Genomic DNA, 17,662 nt, shown 5'->3' on the forward strand with positions numbered 1-17,662 from the left:
TTGATGACTGCCAGAAGAAAGCCTTCCCCTTTCACTCCTGGAGGTTTCATTTGAAAGGAGTTAAAGAGATGCTGGAAACACTGTAAAAGAATGATTTTGTTTGGTAACTCTGCTTGTAGTTGGCTGGATGGAAGCAAGAGTCATTCCAATTGAAAACTCTGCTTAGAGTTAAGTGGATGGAGCCTGGAAGCAAGGTAAAAGCAGCAGTTCCTGGGAGCTGAACATCCAAAGCTACTTGGTTCCATGGTTAAGCTCACCTGGACTCAAGCTACATGTGGTTTGCTGTGCCACACAGAGAGCACACAGACATCACATTTTCAACCAGTCTGTGAGGAAAAAAGGATCAAACTAAGATCTGTATCTAAGTGGCCAATCCTCAGTGCTAAAGATAGCTCTGGCTGGGAAAACATCAGGGCTGGAAGTTGGTGACTGCTCCTCTTTAAGCCCTCGCCCATTAAGCTTCATGGATCTCAATACCCTTCAGAAAATGGAAGTGTTTCCATTAAACACTATTAAGGGCAAGGCAGAATTACTGAGGTTTCTCTAAATAATTGAGCACAATTCCATCCCTTGGCCCAGGACTAAAGCAGAGTGCTCTAAAAAGCGTGAGGCTCCCCTTCACTGCTCAACCCAAACCCACGTGCAGCTCCCAAAGTGTTTGGTTTCACATCAGAGCTAATATTCACTCTATTTATTCCTGCCCCCCCTCCCCCCCCCTTCTCCTCCTCCCCTCCAGAGCATGACACTCATTACTTTAAAGCAGTCATCTTTGGAACACAATCAAAGACCTTTTAAATGTGTGTGAGGGGAAAAAATGTTTGCCTGCCTGCAATTACTCTGCTCCCTGCTCCCCTCTTTGGCTAAGGTGCTTAGGAAGGGAGGTGCTGTCTCTGCAAACTATTTTATCAGCATTATTCATCACTGCAAATGTTCCTTTTGGTTTCCAAACAGGAGCAGGAACACAGAGAGGCTTCTGTCTTCTTTTAATCCACTGTGGAAATGCAGGACTCTCATAAATGTTTTGTTTGGGGTTTTAAACTAATAATGCCCAGAGTAGAAAAAGCCAAAAGCATTAAAGTAATAAATTGTCTGCTTGGGCAATGGTGATTTACATCTAGCTGTGCATAAGCTACATTCCTGTGAGCTGAGGAAAAGAAAGAGAGGAAATGGAACTCTTATTCTTCTGTCAAACCTAGGAGCTTGGTGATATTTAGAAGCCCCAAGGGAATCACCTCAAAACCCCCAAGCCTCAGGCATCTCTTCCCAGTGGGGCTGACTGTCAGAGCAGCTGGAAGGCTCTCACTCCATCAGCAACTGATGGGAACAGCTTGTGTGGACACTCAGGACCCTCCAAAGATGACCAGACTGGCTCCAAACCAGCCTCCCCTTCCTTCCATCTGTTCACACTTTGTGACCATCCTTTAACTAGGAGGCAGAGAAAGGGCTTCCAGCAGGAACTTATTTCCCACTTAAAACCAAAGAAGAGTTCCCCACATTGCCACCTCCCATCATTTTACTGCCAAAGGTTCTGGATATTTGGTATTCTGAAAGCTTTCCCCATCCTGAATCACAGTCACAGAACTGTCAGGGCTGGAAGGGACCTCAAGGCTCAGCCAGTTCCAGCCCCCGGCCAGGGACACCTCACACCACAGCAGGTTGCTCACAGCCACCTCCAGCCTGGCTGCAAACACCTCCAGGCAGGAGGCTTCCACCACCTCCCTGGGCAGCCTGTGCCAGGCTCTCACCACCCTCCTGGGGAACAACTTCTTCCTCACAGCCAATCTGAATCTCCCCACTTCTAGTTTTGCTCCATCCCCCCCAGTCCTATCCCTCCCTGACAGCCTAAGCAGCATGCCTGCCCCTGGGGAAGAACCCCTGGCTGAGAGATGCTTTGGAGAAGTACACTTCTATTCCTCAGCTGATTGCAGTCTCCTGTCATGAACTTTAACCCAGTCCTGCAATGCAGGGCCAGGACAGCAGAGATTTCTGACTCATGATTTTTCATTGCTTGGGGCTGGCAGTTGTGACGTTTGGTGACTCTGATAATTGTTTGGATTTCAGGTCCTGAGCAAGAGAAAAAAAGCTCAAAACCCAGAACACACACTCCAGCATCATGCAGTCATGGGTTCCTAATTAGATCTTCTCTTTCAAACACAATTAACTCTGTGCAAAAGGGGATGAGGAGTCATCAGAAGAGCAGTGAAGAAAGCAGTCCCACAACTAAGCACATTTTTGTGGTTAACCCTTATGGCTGTCAGCAGCTCAGGCTCCTAACCAGCACTGCCAGCAGCTCCTCCTGGTCTTGAGGAGCCACCTGCCACGCTCATGGTCAAAGCCTTCCTGGTTTTCCACTGCCAGCTTTGACAGAGACACATCCTTGATTTCAGCTGGAGCTCTTTGACTGTATTCATACAAACTCCATCCAGTGAAGGGATCCTGCAGGAAGGCTGCAGAGGGACTTCTCATGAGGGTGTCTGGAGCCAGGACAAGGAGAAATGGTTTGAGGCTGAGGCAGAGCAGGGTTAGACTGGAGCTGAGGAAGAAGTTCTTCAGTGTGAGGGTGGTGAGACTCTGGACCAGGCTGCCCAGGGAGGCTGTGGCTGCCTCCTCCCTGGGGGTGTTCAAGGCCAGGCTGGGTGAGGCTTTGAGCAGCTGAGTCTAGTTGAGAGGTGTCCCTGGGCATGGTGGAGAGGCTGGAGGAGATGCTCTCTGAGATCCCTTCCAACCTGAGCCATTCTGGGACTCTATGAAACACAGACCCTGAAGTGTACAGCCTGAAGTGGTCTCTAGGCATGTGGCTGCAGAACATCCAGCCACACACAATTGCTTTCCTGTTGTCCACCACCTCCACAACGAGCGGAGTGCTCATCATCTGCTTTAGGAAGCTGTGACATCATCCCACGAAAGCTGGGAAGTGACTGGGCTGTTGTGTCATGGGAAGTCCAGTCTCAAGTGTTTTGCAGATTCATGTCCTGTACTGCAATCAGGTCACACACTGAGCTGGTTCTGAATGTTACCAGGACCTGGGGATGTGGTTTAATGGCCATGGTGGTCTCGGGCTGGCAGTTGGATTGATCATCTTAGAGGTCTTTTCCAACCAGAACAATTCCATGGTTCTGTGACTCAGGAACCATTCTGCTTCTCAGAATCTGCCACTGGGAGAAGACCCTCACTCACACAGACCCACTCCAACTCACATGTCCCTCTACTTAATTCCCAAGAAGGAAGCCTCTTAGCCTGACACTTCTCCGAGCAAGGAAAAATGAATACTTGCAAATGTCTCTGAGGTGAAGGACTGCAACCAAGGCCAGGGGGAACCCAAAAGCTGGGAAGGGACAGTATGGCTGCTGAGAGCACAGCCAGCCATGAAGACTTCGGGAGAGCTGCTGAAAGGAGGCTGCAGGAGCAGAGCAGAGCAGCAGCCTTCTCCCTGGCCTGCAGGGATGGCACCGGCTGAAGCAGCAAGGCAGGGTCCCTGCGTCAGGCGATGTCAGCTGCCGTTACCAAGGGAACAGCACCAGATCACCCTGCCTGACAGCATCCCCAGCCAGCCTGACAGAGCCCCTGCCCACTGAGGGGGGTATGGACAGCCACAGAGCTGGGCTCATTTCATTATGCTCTGACTGACATCACAAACCTGGAGACATTCACTCCGCAGCCACCCGACAGCAGCCGGCATCTGTGCCCCGGTTCTTGGCACACATCAGCCACACACAGCCCCAATGGAGCTCTGAACCAGAGGGCTCTCACAAACCAGGCAGGGTGAAGGAGTAACTGGAAGGTAACCAGGTTATAAACTGGGCTGAGAACAAATACAAATCCATTTGCATCTGTGTGTGAGGAGGGGCCCTGGTGAGAGCAGGCTGTGGTAACCCAGGACACACACAGGAGCCAGGAACCCATCCTCCAGGAACCAGCAAAGGGTGGCATGGAGCTGCCCCAGGTCTGGAGAACAGCATTTCCTTCAGGAGCCTGCAAGGGCAAGCTCCCTGCTTCATCCTCTGTGCTCAGCAGCTTAAACAGCTCCTGCTCAGACTGTCTGCCACCTCAGTGTGGATTTCCTGTGGTCTCTGGGTGACTGTGGGGCAGGAATGGGACCCTCCTTACCCACCAGGTGCCAACACACCTCCATAGAGTCAAATCCCATATAAGCTGCTCCCAATGTGCAAATGAATCCTACAGAACAGGAGCTGCTCCTGCAGCTGCATCCCCTAGTTTGACTGCAGGCCCATGGAGACAGGTTCCCAGGGCTAGCCAGGCTGTGAGGAAAGCCATCCTGGCTCCACACCCTGCCCTGACCTTACCTGAGGAACTCTCTCCTGCTTAGCAGCTGATGCAGCCATGCTCTGTTCAGAGATGCAGCAGTGAACACTGAGTGTCAGCTCAGCCTTGGAGTTCCCAGTCCTTGCAAACCCCAGGCACCCACGGGTGTGGGATGGCACCCACCACTTAGCTGGTACCTTCAGCCACTTAGGACCTAGGGGAGCTAGGAAACTTTCACCTCCTGATGCAGACAGGCCCTGGAAATCAACTGCCATGCATTTAAGAGACTTGCTGAACTCAGCCTTGCAGGAGAGTAACATGATTCACAAGAATTCTATATTTATAGCAAAGATTCACTGAAAGTGACTCATGGGCTGAGCCAATCTAATTTTAAAGAGAAGGGGAAAAACCTCTTGAAGAGGCACATGAAGCAGTGGGGGAGGGAAGAGACCTGCACACACACACACACACAGGAGAGCCCCAGCCAGGAGCCATCCAAATGCACTGGAAACTCTTTCCATTCAATTAGCTGAAGTGCTAGCAGGACATTCAGCTTCACCTAATTCTGCTGTAGAGTTAATTAAGTCCTGCATTCAAAGCAGCTGCAGGTTGGAACATTTCCTTAGGACAGGCAGGATTGCTGGGCTGGAGGGAGGCAGCTCCTGGAGAGTTATTAATTCAGATCCCATAGAACTCAGAAGATGAAACCAACTGGAATCACAGTGGGAGGAAGGGAGAAATATTGAGGAGATTTCACAGCACTGCTAATTTTGGCCGAGCAGACTGGAACAGAAATAGCTGCTGCATGACTCCTCCTCACCTCAGCACTGCAGCATGCTGCAGAACCCAGTGTCAGAGCCAGAACAGACACACAGCACCCACAGCTCTCCACATCAGACAGGCAGCCCGCAGCAAGGGCATTGCTTCAGGGCTCCTCCACCTGGCTCCTGTCTCAGGATCCCTTTTCTCAGCTACTTTCTGTCCTCTGGGCAGTACAAATCAAACATGCAGCGGATGAAAGGGGAATATTCAAACAGAAGCTCAGCCTGCATGGAGGGAACAGCTACAGCCTTGACTGACAGCAATGAAACCAGAGCCAGAAAGCAAGGGCAAGTCTTGCACTCCTCACTGAATGTGTAGGGATGGAGAAGTTCTCCTAAGCTGTGACTAAAAGGCAACCTGGAAGCAGCAGGCAGGCCAGTGAAGGATTAGCCTTGCACACATCACAACCACCCCCAGCAGAGCGAGCTCAAGCTGGGATTTCCATGCTGTGAGAGGCAAGGGTCACTGCTCCCTGCCCTTGGCTTTCAACCAAGGTGCCAACCCTTCTTTGTCCAAGCAGTCCACTCATCTCCAAAGCCAAATCTAACTTCCACTCTTCTCAACCTCTCCACTGCCACCAGCACAGAGCTTGGCTGCAAATGCTCCATTCTGTGAAATCCAGGAGAGCTGAGGTGTGGCTGCTCTCCAATCACTCAGCAAGGCCTCCAAGGTCTCTGATCTTTGAAATCCCTGCATTTAGCTCTGAGAGCAGAGGAGACACATCCCTGCAGGCAAAGGAAGCTGAGGCAGAGTCAGCTCTGTCGGGTCATTTACCACACAAGGCGATGATGTGACTGCTGTCCTCATGGACAAACTTCCTGGTGACAGCCTCTTCCATGATCTGCTTCACCTGGAACACAGAAAGAAGAGGTTGTGAGACCCCAGCACAGCACTTAGGAGGTTTGGTCTCAACCTTTGCTTGCCCTTTCCCCAGCTGCCAAGCAGTAACAGCTCAATGCAAGTCCCATTTTGCAGGGAAGGGACAGAAGCAGGGAAAGGCTGGACAAACCCAAGCAGCTCTTCATGGGATGAGGAAACCTTTGGTAGAACAAGGACAGGGCTCTGGGGGGCATGCTGCTACAAAAGGCTGAATTATGTCAGAGTGCCTCCTGGAGAACTTCAGCAGCAGAAGTTCCCAAGAGCTGTGCAGAGCTTTTTACATGCTTCACCCCTGGCCTTCCTGTGTTATCTGTGCCCACACACCAAGACTGTGCACTGCCTCTTCCCACCTGTGCCATTCTGCTCCCTTTCATGGGCAAAGAATCCCTGAGCTACACAAGCATCCCAAGAGAGGTTTGCAGCAAGCTCTCCCCTTTTGGGGGCCTTTACACACCACAGCAATTGCAAACTCTGCTCTGGAAGCTCTGCTGCACCAGCCACTACCCACAAATCACACAGGACCTGCAGCCTTCCTCCCTTTTTGCTTCCAGGCACAACTGAACAATTAGAGCCAAGAAAATTACAGGTGTCACACTTCTCACTGACTTGAAGCACAGCTCCTCTCCAGCTTCCAGTCTGTTGCATCAATCTCCAGAGGGAATTAATTGCAGATTACTGACTTTCAAAAATTAAGGAAGAAACCCAACAAATCTTACCATGAGGCTGCTGGAGAGAGCCTGCAGCTCCCTTCCATTCACCTGCAAGCTCATTCCTCCCCGACGGCTGCTCCCCAGCACGGCACCAGATGAGACTCATTTGCCTCCACCAGCTCATTTCTCAGGCACTCATTCCTTCCTGGCCACGGAGCAGTGGCTTTTCCAGAAGCAAACCCACCACACCTTGTTTGGTTCCTCTCATTTGTGAGCAATCATCCCAGGGTTAGGCCACCCTGCCTCGGGGAGAGCATCACCACTCCCAGGGCAGGAAAGGAAGCGCTGCTGTGGCAGCAGATTGACCAAGGTGCTCACCTTCCAACTTCTTTCTTTGAACTTAAAAATCACTTTTTAGAGCACTCCTGGGATCCAGCAAACAGTGAATTATCTGGCAGGGAGTCACTGTGTGGCTGCTCTTTACCTCCAAGCCCTGTGCACCAGCTGGGTCTGACCTGTGCACCAGCTGTACGCCGCTGGTCACCACCAGCCCATTGCAGGTCTGCACACCCAGGAGACCTCCACCTCAGGGGGTCTGGCAAACTGTGTACTCAGCTCCTGTTAGGCTACATCTGGTACCTGAGATGATGAGTCCCCAGCTGGCTGGGTTAGCACTGCTTTGCAGCACTGACAGGGCCAAAGGTTTGAAGCCTTCCTGCTCAGCGCCGGGACCAGGAGAGGCTGCGGGACAGCCCTGCATCGACAGCTGGGCTCTGTACTTGCAGCTGCCTGTGGAGGAGCCTCCCCCAGTGAGATCATTGGTGAGGCCAATTCTGGATGCTGCCACCAAGCATGCCCTCCCCAGTACCCACCCCAAAGCCTTCATGCCCACTCCTACACCCCCAGCCCAGCTGGCAGCAGCCTGCAGCTCCAGCACTTGCTGCAGAGCCTTTCAGCGCATGGAACTCCGCTCTCTCCAGAGTCTGGATCGAGTAGTCCTGCAGAATTCGGGCTTCTCATCAAAGAGGAGCTCTCTGCATGGCAAAGGTGGTGGTGGAGGGAAAGCAAAGGTGCAGGAGGCTCTGAAAGCAGCATGTGGTCTACATCCCAGGACTTCCCAGCAAGTCTTTTGCACTGTGCACCACCTGGCTCCCTGCTCACACACTGAGGCTTGACAGCAACAACTCCTAGCAAGGCAATTTGTCTGTCTCCTGTGGCCTGTCTGACTTGGCCACTGGAACTTTGGACCTTACAGGGAAGCAGTGGGAGATGGAGGAGTAAGAGGATGTCAGGGAAGAGCCAAAAGTGTGAGGAGGTGTGGTGGATGGGCTCAGACAGGATGTGTCTGAGCTATCGACCCAGCAATCCCCTTCTCACGTTCACCTGCACATCACTGCTGAGTTACAGCCCTGATGTCTGTCTGTCTTGGCAGGAACCCAACAGGACTCGTTCCAGACCCCAGCTAGAGGTCTGAAATCGTCTAGATAAGAGCACCTAGGCAGAGCACAGCTCTGCAAGAGGAAGAGGGCAGGAGAGCTGCCCAGTGCTGCCTGTTTAAATCCCAGCCCAGACCCCGACCTGCGCTTCCCTGCGTGGGAGGCAGCGTTCCGGCTCACACAGCTTGCAGAGGGAGCAGGGAGATGCTGCCATCCCCTGCCTCCATGCCAGCTCAGCCCTGTGCCTTGGCCAACCCATCTGTGAAACAAGGACAGTGACCCAACCTTTGCAAGCTGCTCTGATTTCACTGCAGCTCATCTGCCAAGGGAAAGGCCTGATGCCCCCAGGGAAGAGCTCCTCTGAGTGCCAGCAGCACTGAGGTGGAATGCAAGAGGAGGCACAGGAGAGCTGTGCTGGGCTAAGTCGTGCATGTGGCTCCAGCTCACAGACACGAATTCAGGCACCATTAAGTACTTTGCACTGCAGATTGTGACTCCAGTCTCAGCCCCCCAGGGAGCAGTAACTGGAATTCAATTCCTGGAGACAGGGAGGAAGAAGAGTCATTTACCAGGAGCAAGAGCTCTGGGGCCAATTCTCTCCTGTCACACGTTTCCCAGGCATGCCCCAACCATCAGTCTTTATTAGCTCAGTATGTTACCCAGATCCCAGCCTGGAGCCCAGGAACAAAGAATATTCAAGTGTATTGAAAAGAGAGGAAGAGAAAGAAGATGGTTCCAGATGCAGCAGTCAGCCCTGCTTCTGGACATCAGCACCGTGTGCTCTGCCCAGCAGCAGAGAGAAGCAGGGCAGAGCAGGCAAAGCCAGCAGTGTCTGCTCCCAGCTGCCACCAAGCAGGGGACAGCTGCTGCACAATTTCTGGAGTCAGTGAATGGTATTAGAAAACACACTGAGGGCACAGGCAGCGGAGATGTGAAGATTCCAAAGCTGGAATGCTGTGTTCTTCCAGCCCACATCATTCCTTCCTGCCACATAGCCCAGGGATGCTCCAGGCAAGGAGCTAAATCAAATGTCTCTGATCAAATCAAATCAAATACAAGCCTCTATTTTTTTTGTCTCTCTCTCCCCCCCTTCTCCCCCTCCCCATTCTCCCTTGCAATTTTGTGCAGCTCTCCTCCTAGGCAATGCTGCTGCTGTGCCTCTGCTCTAGGGAGCCACTTGTCAATGAAGCTGCTGAGCAGGAGCCTACACAGCCACCCACCTGCAGGTACCAGAGGACCTGACCAAACTGCAAATGAGTGTCCTTAGAAGAAACACCACCAGCACAGCCCCCACTGTCACCTATCCACCTGCACAGGTAAAGAAACCTCCTCAGCCTACTCAGCTGAGGGCACCATTGCCTTGGAAACATCCCTCCTGCTCTCTGTGCCTCCTTTGTAAGCTCTGCACAGGATCTGCTCGAGCAGGCTGTTCATTCACACCTGCTGGCTGCCACAAAAGCAGCAAGTGAGTCAGCTTCCTTGCGTTTTGGCCCCCCCAGAAGCAGCCAACCACCACAGAGAGCTTCAAGGGGACTCAGCAACAGGCTCAGAAGACATTCTGTTATCTCAGGAAAAGGAACAGGTCCTGTGAGCACCACATCAACCAGCCACTGGAGAGCAAGGATGGGAAAGCTTTGCCTGTCCAAGTAAAGATCCTGGCATGTGAGGAGGGAAGAGGGTCCTGGTGGCTGCATTATCCAGGCAGAGCAAAGCAAGGGCCTCCAAAGAAAGCTGACAAGCATTTGCATGGTGTTGCAGTGGGTCACTGCTCCTGCTCCTACCCCCTGCAATGGCCAAAGCTCTCAGCAGCAGCCAAACACTGAGCACAGGCGTTTGGGTTATTCAACAAGCTTCATGGGCTCATGCCACAGGTCTCATGGCCAGGCTGGAGGTGGCTGTGAGCAACCTGCTCTGGTGTGAGGTGTCCCTGCCCAAGGCAGGGGGGTTGGAACTGGATGAGCCTTGAGGTCCCTTCCAGCCCTGACAGTTCTGTGATTCTATGTCATAGATCTCATGGGTTCATGCATAGGTCTCATGCCATAGGGTTCATGGGTTCATACCATAGGGTTCATGGGTTCATGCCATAGGTCTCACGCCATAGGTCTCACACAAGAGAAATGGTTTTATGTTTGGGTTTTTTTTTTTAATTCCCATTACAAGAAAGCTTTAAAAATGGAAATAAATTCTCTAGTCTTTGCAGCAACCTGCTGGTATAAGGGACCAACAAGCAAAAAAGATTACCAAGACAGCCCATGCCCTGGCTGTGCATTGCTTTATTCACACAGGGCTGGAAGAGCCCCACAGGTGCTGCCTCTCCCATCCCACTGCCGAGCTCCTGATCCACTCCAAAGAGCTCAGGCAGGACTTGCCTCGCTGCAATGTGCCTCAACTGCCACAGCAAAGGATTTGTGACCAGGGCTGACCCAGCACAACTCAACCTATCTGCAACCTTCAGCGTTAGGAACCACCTCTGAAGCCAGCAGCGCTCTTGCAGAGCACAGGTTGCTGTGCTTCCCCCAACCACACATCATGATGGGACGCTGTCTGCAGCGTCAGCCCCAGCACCCGAGAGCTGTGCTCACAAAACACTGGAAGAAGCAGGAGCAGAGCAAAAACCCCCAGCAGTTTTTTTCCTCAAAAGAGAAAACCTCGTGGCTGCAGCCTGTGCCTTCTTCACTCCTGTAGGCACTGCTCAGCTCATTTGCTGATGGCTCCTGCTGCACCGACTCTGCCAGGCTTGGGGAAAAGCTGGGTGGTGCGAAGGCAGCCTGTTCAACGAGTGCTCAGAAGTGGCTGCCTTTCAGGTGCGAGAGGAGCAATTGCCTCTCTGAAATACTTCAGGGTGGAAGTGCTGAGGTGATCCTCACCCTGTCTGCTTCACAGCTGAGAGAGAGTGCTGTGTTTAAGCCCAGAAAAGGGCAAAAGCAAAAAGACAAAGAAAATCAATGTCAGCAGGTAGAAGGAAAGAGCCAGAGCAAAGGCTGGTTCATGACAGATTTTCCTGCAGAGAGAGATAAATGTTTGAAACAGGAACTTATAAGCAGCCTCAGCATGAATCCCAGCAGAGTTAAATTTTCCAAGCACATTACAAGTCCTCCTTCTCCATTAGAGCCAACAAAACACATTCTTTACCAGTGGGAACTGAAAAAGATCCATCTGAGAAAAAGCCAAGACCATTACGTTGCCCCAAAGGAAAGACGCCAAAGGTTTTGCTGAGAGGGAGAGACAAAACAAAATAAAAGCTCCACTTGGCACCAAGTGACTTTGGAGACAACCAAAGCTCTGCAGCTCTGCAGACAGCCTAATGTCAGTGGGCTTGGTGCACCCCAGAACGTGCTGCTCTGAGCTCCACCAGGCACTGAGGTTGTGTGGAAATAGCTCAAGGGGAGGAAGAGTCTGGGTTTAAAGGACAGGGGAAGGGAATCACAGAATGGCTTAGGCTGGAAGGGACCTCAGAGATCATCTGCTCCAATCTCCTCACCGTGGGCAGGACACTTCTCAACTAGACTCAAAGAGCCTCAAAGCCTCTTCCAACCTGGCCTTGAACACCCCCAGGGAGGAGGCAGCCACAGCCTCCCTGGGCAACCTCTGCCAGAGTCTCACCACCCTCATACTGAAGCACTTCTTCCTCAGCTCCAGTCTAACCCTGCTCTGCCTCAGCTCCAGTCTAACCCTGCTCTGCCTCAGCTCCAAACCCTTGTCCTGTCTCCAGACACCCTCATGAGATGTCCCTCTGCAGCCTTCCTGCAGGATCCCTTCAGGCACTGGAAGGCAGCTCTGAGGTCCCCCTTGGAATCTTCTCCTCTCCAGGCTGAACACCCCCAGCTCCCTCAGCCTGAACTCCTAGCAGAGGTGCTCCATGAAGATGAACACAAACCACCACCACACACGTGGGGGTAAGAGGCTGCATGAACAGAACCACACAGAATAAAAAGCTAGGCTGAAAACTATCAGAAAGTCAGCTAGTGCCATGAAGGGCAGCAAGGGCTGATGGCTGGTACTCTCCACTGGTGTGCTTTCACTTCCTGACTGCCTAGTTAAAAGAGAAATCAAATCTCAGTGCCTCTGATGGCCTCTTGATGCCTTTTGTCTTAATGTGAGCAGAACAGTCAGGGTCCCCTTCTGCACCTCTGCGCAGTGCCCAGGCCAAGAGGTGTTCCCTTAACGTGCACACAACCACTGAGAAGCTCTCTGGACGATCTCAGGATGGAAAGCTCTGGGCAACCCCCAAAAAGCCAAGCCAGCAGCAACCATCTAACAGAGCATTTGGGAGGACTGGGAGAAGGAAAACAAAACACAACCGAACCAAAACCCCAACAACAACAAATCAAAGCCAAACAAACAAATGCTGATGACACAGACAGCACCAGCAGCACTTTCCAGCGTTCTTCAAGCAATTTAAAAGCCAGAGCCCCATTAAAAACATTTTAGAGGCTTTGAAAACAAATTAGCCTCAGAATTTTTATCTCTTTTTTTTTTTTTTTTTTAATTATATATCACTTGTTCTCCTCAGCTGGAGCTGGCTTGGAGCAGGCAAAAGCCATTTCACTTTCAGTCTCCTACATTAGCACAAGGCTGCAATGCTCAGAGCTGGAAAGCCTCGCTCAGATTTATTTATATATTTAACCATTAACCCAGGAGAGCAAACTCCCACGCTGCTGAACCACACCTGGCACCACCTTGGCTCAAAGGTCTCACTCCAAGCTAGAATTTCCGAGCGAAGTGGCAGGCTCCTGGCTGCGTTAAGCACTCAGCAGGCGAGGGAGCAGCAGGTAGCGCCTGCTGGGAGCCCTGCAGCAAGGTGCCGGCTGGGTCACTCTAGGACACGGTCCTACAGCGCTGAGTACAGAGAGCTTTCTGTGTGTCTCTCCCTGTTCTACCACTTCCAGCCAACCTACACCGACTGAAACATCATCTGGTGTTTGCTGCTTCCACATCTGGTGTTTGCTGCTTCCCACACCAACAAATGCTTGGGGTGCTAGACTCAGGTTTAGGAACCTTGAGCGTAGCAAGTCTCTCACCTGAGCTTTGATGAATCACTCCTGCTTGCTGGTCACTTTTAACTTCCCCAGCTGTGAGCTGGGGGGGAAGGAGGAGCAGAACAGGTATCTTTTTAAAACTAGTTCTCATGGCTGTGACAGGCAAGCATTAGATCTTCACTTAGCTCCAGCACAAGAACAGGCAGCTGCATGCAGCCGTTTCATAGCTGATGCCCCCCAAAATGACACTCTAGTGTCTGGGGATCAAAGTTCCATCTGGAACGTGGTCATGAAGGTGCTCGTAGACCATGACATGTTCACACCACCCCCAGGCCACCCTGGCAGGGACCCCAAGCAGCATCTCTTTGGAGTGGTCTCAGCAAGAACCCTGCTCTGGGGTAGGAGCTACTCTGCCCAAGGGCAAAGCTCAGTGGGGACTCTGTCCTGCTGGGCACACCCTGCCAGGCACAGCATCGTTCTGGGTCACACTGAAGCACCGCCCGCCCGAAGGCAATGGTGATCAAATGCCACCGACCCCGTCCAGGGTCGGGGTGCTCGGTGATTCATCCCCGAATGGATCTCAGCTTGATCCAGCACAGTGTCACACAGCCGTCTGTAGGACACACACCCCACCCCAATTCACCCAGCTCTCCCCCATCTCAGCACAGGCAGGAGCAGAGGCACCTGCCTGGGCTCTCAGGTGGGACCCCGTCCAGTTCACCCACAGCTGTCTGAGCACTTTCTTAGCACCGATTTTCCTCCTGAGCTCACAGCTGAGCTCGTACAAACCAGTAGTAAAGGAAACAACCCCGGGGAAGGCAGCTGGCCCCGGGGGCTCACAGACTGTCCCAACCCCGAGCTCCAGAACAACGTCTCCTACCCAGCTTCAGCGGGGGACACCCAGCAAAGCCACCGGCACGTTCCGGGAGCAGCACCAAGGTGTCGGTGCCAGCAGCCGGCTCCCGCTTCGCTCACGGAAGGTCGCACGTCGCACAGCAGCAGCCCAGGAATCCACTCCCCATTCACTCACTGCCCATTCATCTCCTCCGGAGCGTTCTGACTCCACCTAGCCGAAGCTGTTTCATTTACTCCGGACAGACTCGCCCGGCCCCGCTGCCAGCGGCACCAAGCCGATTCACCGGCTTCCTCCATCTCCTTACCGACCCGAGCCCGCCGCGGGAGCCCGAGCACGACAGCCCTGGAGCCCGGGGACCCCCACCTCCAGAGCACGTTGTCCTGCCCGTTTCACTGCCCTGGCCCCACCGGGGAGGACCCCCCGCCGCCCGGCGAGCCCCCCCCTCCTCCCTTACCTCCTTCTTCACGTTCCACAGCAGCTTCTCCTTCACGGCGTCCGCCGAGCAGCTCATGGCGGAGTGGGAGCGGGGCCGCCCGCCCCGCCGCGCCCCGCGCTCAAAGCCGGCCGCCCGCGGCGCTGCGGACCCGGCGGCGGGGAAAAAGCTCCGTGCAGCCCAGCACCGTGCGGGGAACCTGCGGCGCGCAGCGCGCCCCCGCCGCCATCTTCCGCCGCGGCCAATGACGTCACTGGGGGCGTCGTCGGCGCTAGGAGCGTCCCCATGGCAACCGCGGGGCCAAGACCAGGCGGGAACGCGCGGCCCTGGGGAGTCCCCGCCCCGCGGGCCCGCTGTCTCCGCCCCCCGGCCCCGCTGTCTCCGCCCCCTCGGCCCCGCTGTCTCCGCCCCCCGGCCCCGCTGTCTCCGGCCCCTCGGCCCCGCTGTCTCCGCCCCCCGGCCCCGCTGTCCCCGCCCCCCGGCCCCGCTGTCCCCGCCCCCCCGGCCCCGCTGTCCCGCGGTACCTACTCGTAGCCGGCCCGGTGCTGATGGAGCCTCAGGCTGACAGGAGCCCGCGGAGCCCAGGGGGTGGGCGCTGCCCTGGGCAGCGAGCAGGACACTGCAGCCTCCGCAGCGGGGCTGAGGCAGCAGGCTGGGGCCGCGCTAAACCTGCTTCCTCCAGCGCTTGGTGCCGCATTTTCCACCACGAGTGAAGCGCTTAACTGCCTTGTTTGAGCTGCTTCCTGACCTTAAGGGGTGCCCCCAGGAGGCGTTCGAGCTCTTCGTCCCAAGGCAAACGGATGCCGGCAAGATCGGTGCGCTCCAGGACATGCACATCAAGCCGGGATCGCTCCCAGCGAGTCCTCCCCGCTGCTGTGGCTGGAAACCCTCCGGCAGCTGGGGCTGCAAAGGAAAAGCTGCCCAGGCAGGCACACCCCAACGACGGGAGAGCTCCAAGAGACCAGCGAGGAGGAGCTGGGGCACCCCGAGAACAACAGACCTCTGCTAGTGCAGGCAGGGAAGGGAAAAAGGGAGAGACTGTTCCATTTTTGGAAGAGGCTGCAGATAGAGAGCAGCCAAATTAGAGCAGAGAAGCTGATGTTGGCTACCTCAAAAGCAGAACATGATCTCTCACTTCACTTCCTTCCCTGCTGGGCTGCTCCACCAGTCAAGAGAGGCTAAAGGTTTTCAAAAGCCAAGTGAGGTTACCTTTGTGGTAGTGAAAGATCAGAATGCTCTGTGATTCTTCTTCGACATGAAGTTATCTCCACGACCATGAAAACCCCCTGCAGCCAAGGAGTTGTCCTACAATTGAAACTCCAGAGGAAGAACAAAACCAGGTACCTGCAGAGCACCTCCAAGTACTCTGATACCCCCTACAAAGCCTGCACTTGCAGGGCATGGGTGGCAGGTAGCAACAGCTCTGTGCAATACCAAAGCCACTTGCTGACACAGTATGTCTGTGCTTCAGGTATCCCAAACACTAACCAGATCACAACCACAATGCAGACCAACAAGAGAAAAAGGGCAGAGACCAAGCATAAAGAAGTTATGATGCTGGAGGAAAAAATCCCAGAAAACAAAAGATACCACTTTATTCCAAATTAGTGTTCCACTTAATGCACTGAGAAAAGAGAAAACACTTTAATCAAGAGCTAACATGGTTACTGCATTAACTATGTTATCCACAAGGCTGACCCTTAGACACAAAAATAAACCAGAGCCTGATGCTGCAGGAAAGCAGCTTGATCACAGACGTGTCAGTGTGAACACGCTCAGCAGTCAGATTTGCCACCTTCTGGATATAACATAGCAAAAGAAATCCAAATTCCTTTGCTGCTATTAAACAAACGAAGCTTCAACTTCCCTCTGAGGTAGGAGAGGGTCTTAGCATCACTTTATTACAGATGAGGCAAGAATTCTGCACACAAAGTCACTGGCTGCTTGTCCCCGAGGCAGTGGCAAAGCTGGAGACAGGACTCGTGCCAGCTCATCTCTTAATAAAACCTCAGCTCTCCTAACAGCATGGAAATTCAGCTGTAAAGGCTGAATGCCAAGGATTGTCAGAGGACATAGCCTGTGCAAGACAGGGACTGCTGGCCCAGCCCCATCCAGTTCAGGTACACCTCATCAGGTATTTCCTGGAGTGAATTCTGAGAACCAAAAAACCTCAGTGAAAAAAAAAAGAATCCCAACCCCCAGCCAAGCACAGAAGGAGCACTGCCTGCTCCAGAATGCAGCAACCCTCCCAGGCTCAGCCCCTCACTTCGTATTTTAACCAAGAAGTGCAAGAGAGAAAGAGTCAGTGGAATGGAACATTGTGATGGGATAAATGTCTGCTGTTCCAAAACCTAAATGCCAAGGTGAAGGTTAAGCATTCGTTTCGTCTCGGCCTTTGTCAAGCAGCTGGAGGCTGCCACCCTGCAGAACTCCCTCCCTTTTTGACATTACTGCCTCATTAACACTGCTACTGAAAAGCTGTTTAACATCCAACTCTCACTCCAGGCACCACATCTCCCTCTGTGGGAAGACTGAGGCTGTTTGGTACTCTGTGAGGAACCCCTCACAGAAAGGTGCAGCCCTCCCTCCTCACAGTCCTTGTGTGGGGCTGCCAGGTAGTGCCTCCCACTCAGCCTGCTAATGCCACGCTGCAACGTGCAGAACCTCACACCTACCAGGAGTGAAGAAGGCAGAAGGGTCTCAGAGAGAGCTCCAGCAGCTGAGGAATGCTAACTGTTGAGGTTAGAGTCCACACACTCCAACTGAAGCAAAAGGCTTCTCCTAAAGGCTGCTGTAACTCCCAGGCACAGCAGCAAACACATCCATGCTGCTGGTCTGTCATGGAGCCGTGACAGGTCTCCTACCTTGTTAAGGAAATGCATCTCATTAGCAATGATGTTGCCTGAACTGGGGCTGTAATCTGTGGTACTTAAAGCCAGCAGAGAGGACTCTCAGGAAGCACAGCTGCTGGCTCTCCTGAAGTGGACAGCTTCAGGATGCTGCAGTTCACATCTGTGTTATCCTTTCCAGTGCTGCTTCTCCATCACACCAGGTGGTGAAAATATGTTCTTGTCAAAACAATTTATAGCCTTAATGAAGTCAAGTATGATTAAGATGAGAATACAAAGCATGTGTTCCATCCAAACCACAGGATTTAAAGCTATCAGGTCCTGGGGGTACCAAGGCTGCATCAACCAAGATGCCATGACTTTGGTGGAAAGGACATTGAATGTGTTGGGGCAGCTCCAGAGAAGTTCTTCAGACAGAATCCAGTGATGAAAACCACTTCTGTAAGAGAAATGTTCAGCCCTGAACCGGGGAAGTGCTGGCTGCATCCATGCCTC

At 53.2% G+C, this 17,662-nt stretch overlaps 1 protein-coding gene across 6 annotated transcripts in view; it reads right to left on the reverse strand.

Moving 5' to 3' along the window:
- Positions 1-14,426, reverse strand: part of SGSM2 (small G protein signaling modulator 2) — a 53,409-nt gene extending 38,983 nt beyond the window's left edge. For all 6 annotated transcript variants that reach the window (XM_054166936.1, XM_054166933.1, XM_054166935.1 and 3 more), the window contains exons 1-2: positions 14,340-14,426; positions 5,860-5,935 (exon numbers count right to left, since the gene is read on the reverse strand). In XM_054166936.1, the coding sequence (XP_054022911.1) occupies positions 5,860-5,935; positions 14,340-14,396 (133 nt within the window). In that variant the 5' untranslated portion in view covers positions 14,397-14,426. The remainder of the gene's footprint in view (positions 1-5,859; positions 5,936-14,339) is intronic.
- Between the last annotated feature and the right edge of the window lie 3,236 nt (positions 14,427-17,662).

The sequence above is a fragment of the Dryobates pubescens genome, chromosome 13 (genome assembly GCF_014839835.1).
Source record: "Dryobates pubescens isolate bDryPub1 chromosome 13, bDryPub1.pri, whole genome shotgun sequence".
In the NCBI taxonomy this organism is placed as follows: domain Eukaryota; kingdom Metazoa; phylum Chordata; class Aves; order Piciformes; family Picidae; genus Dryobates; species Dryobates pubescens.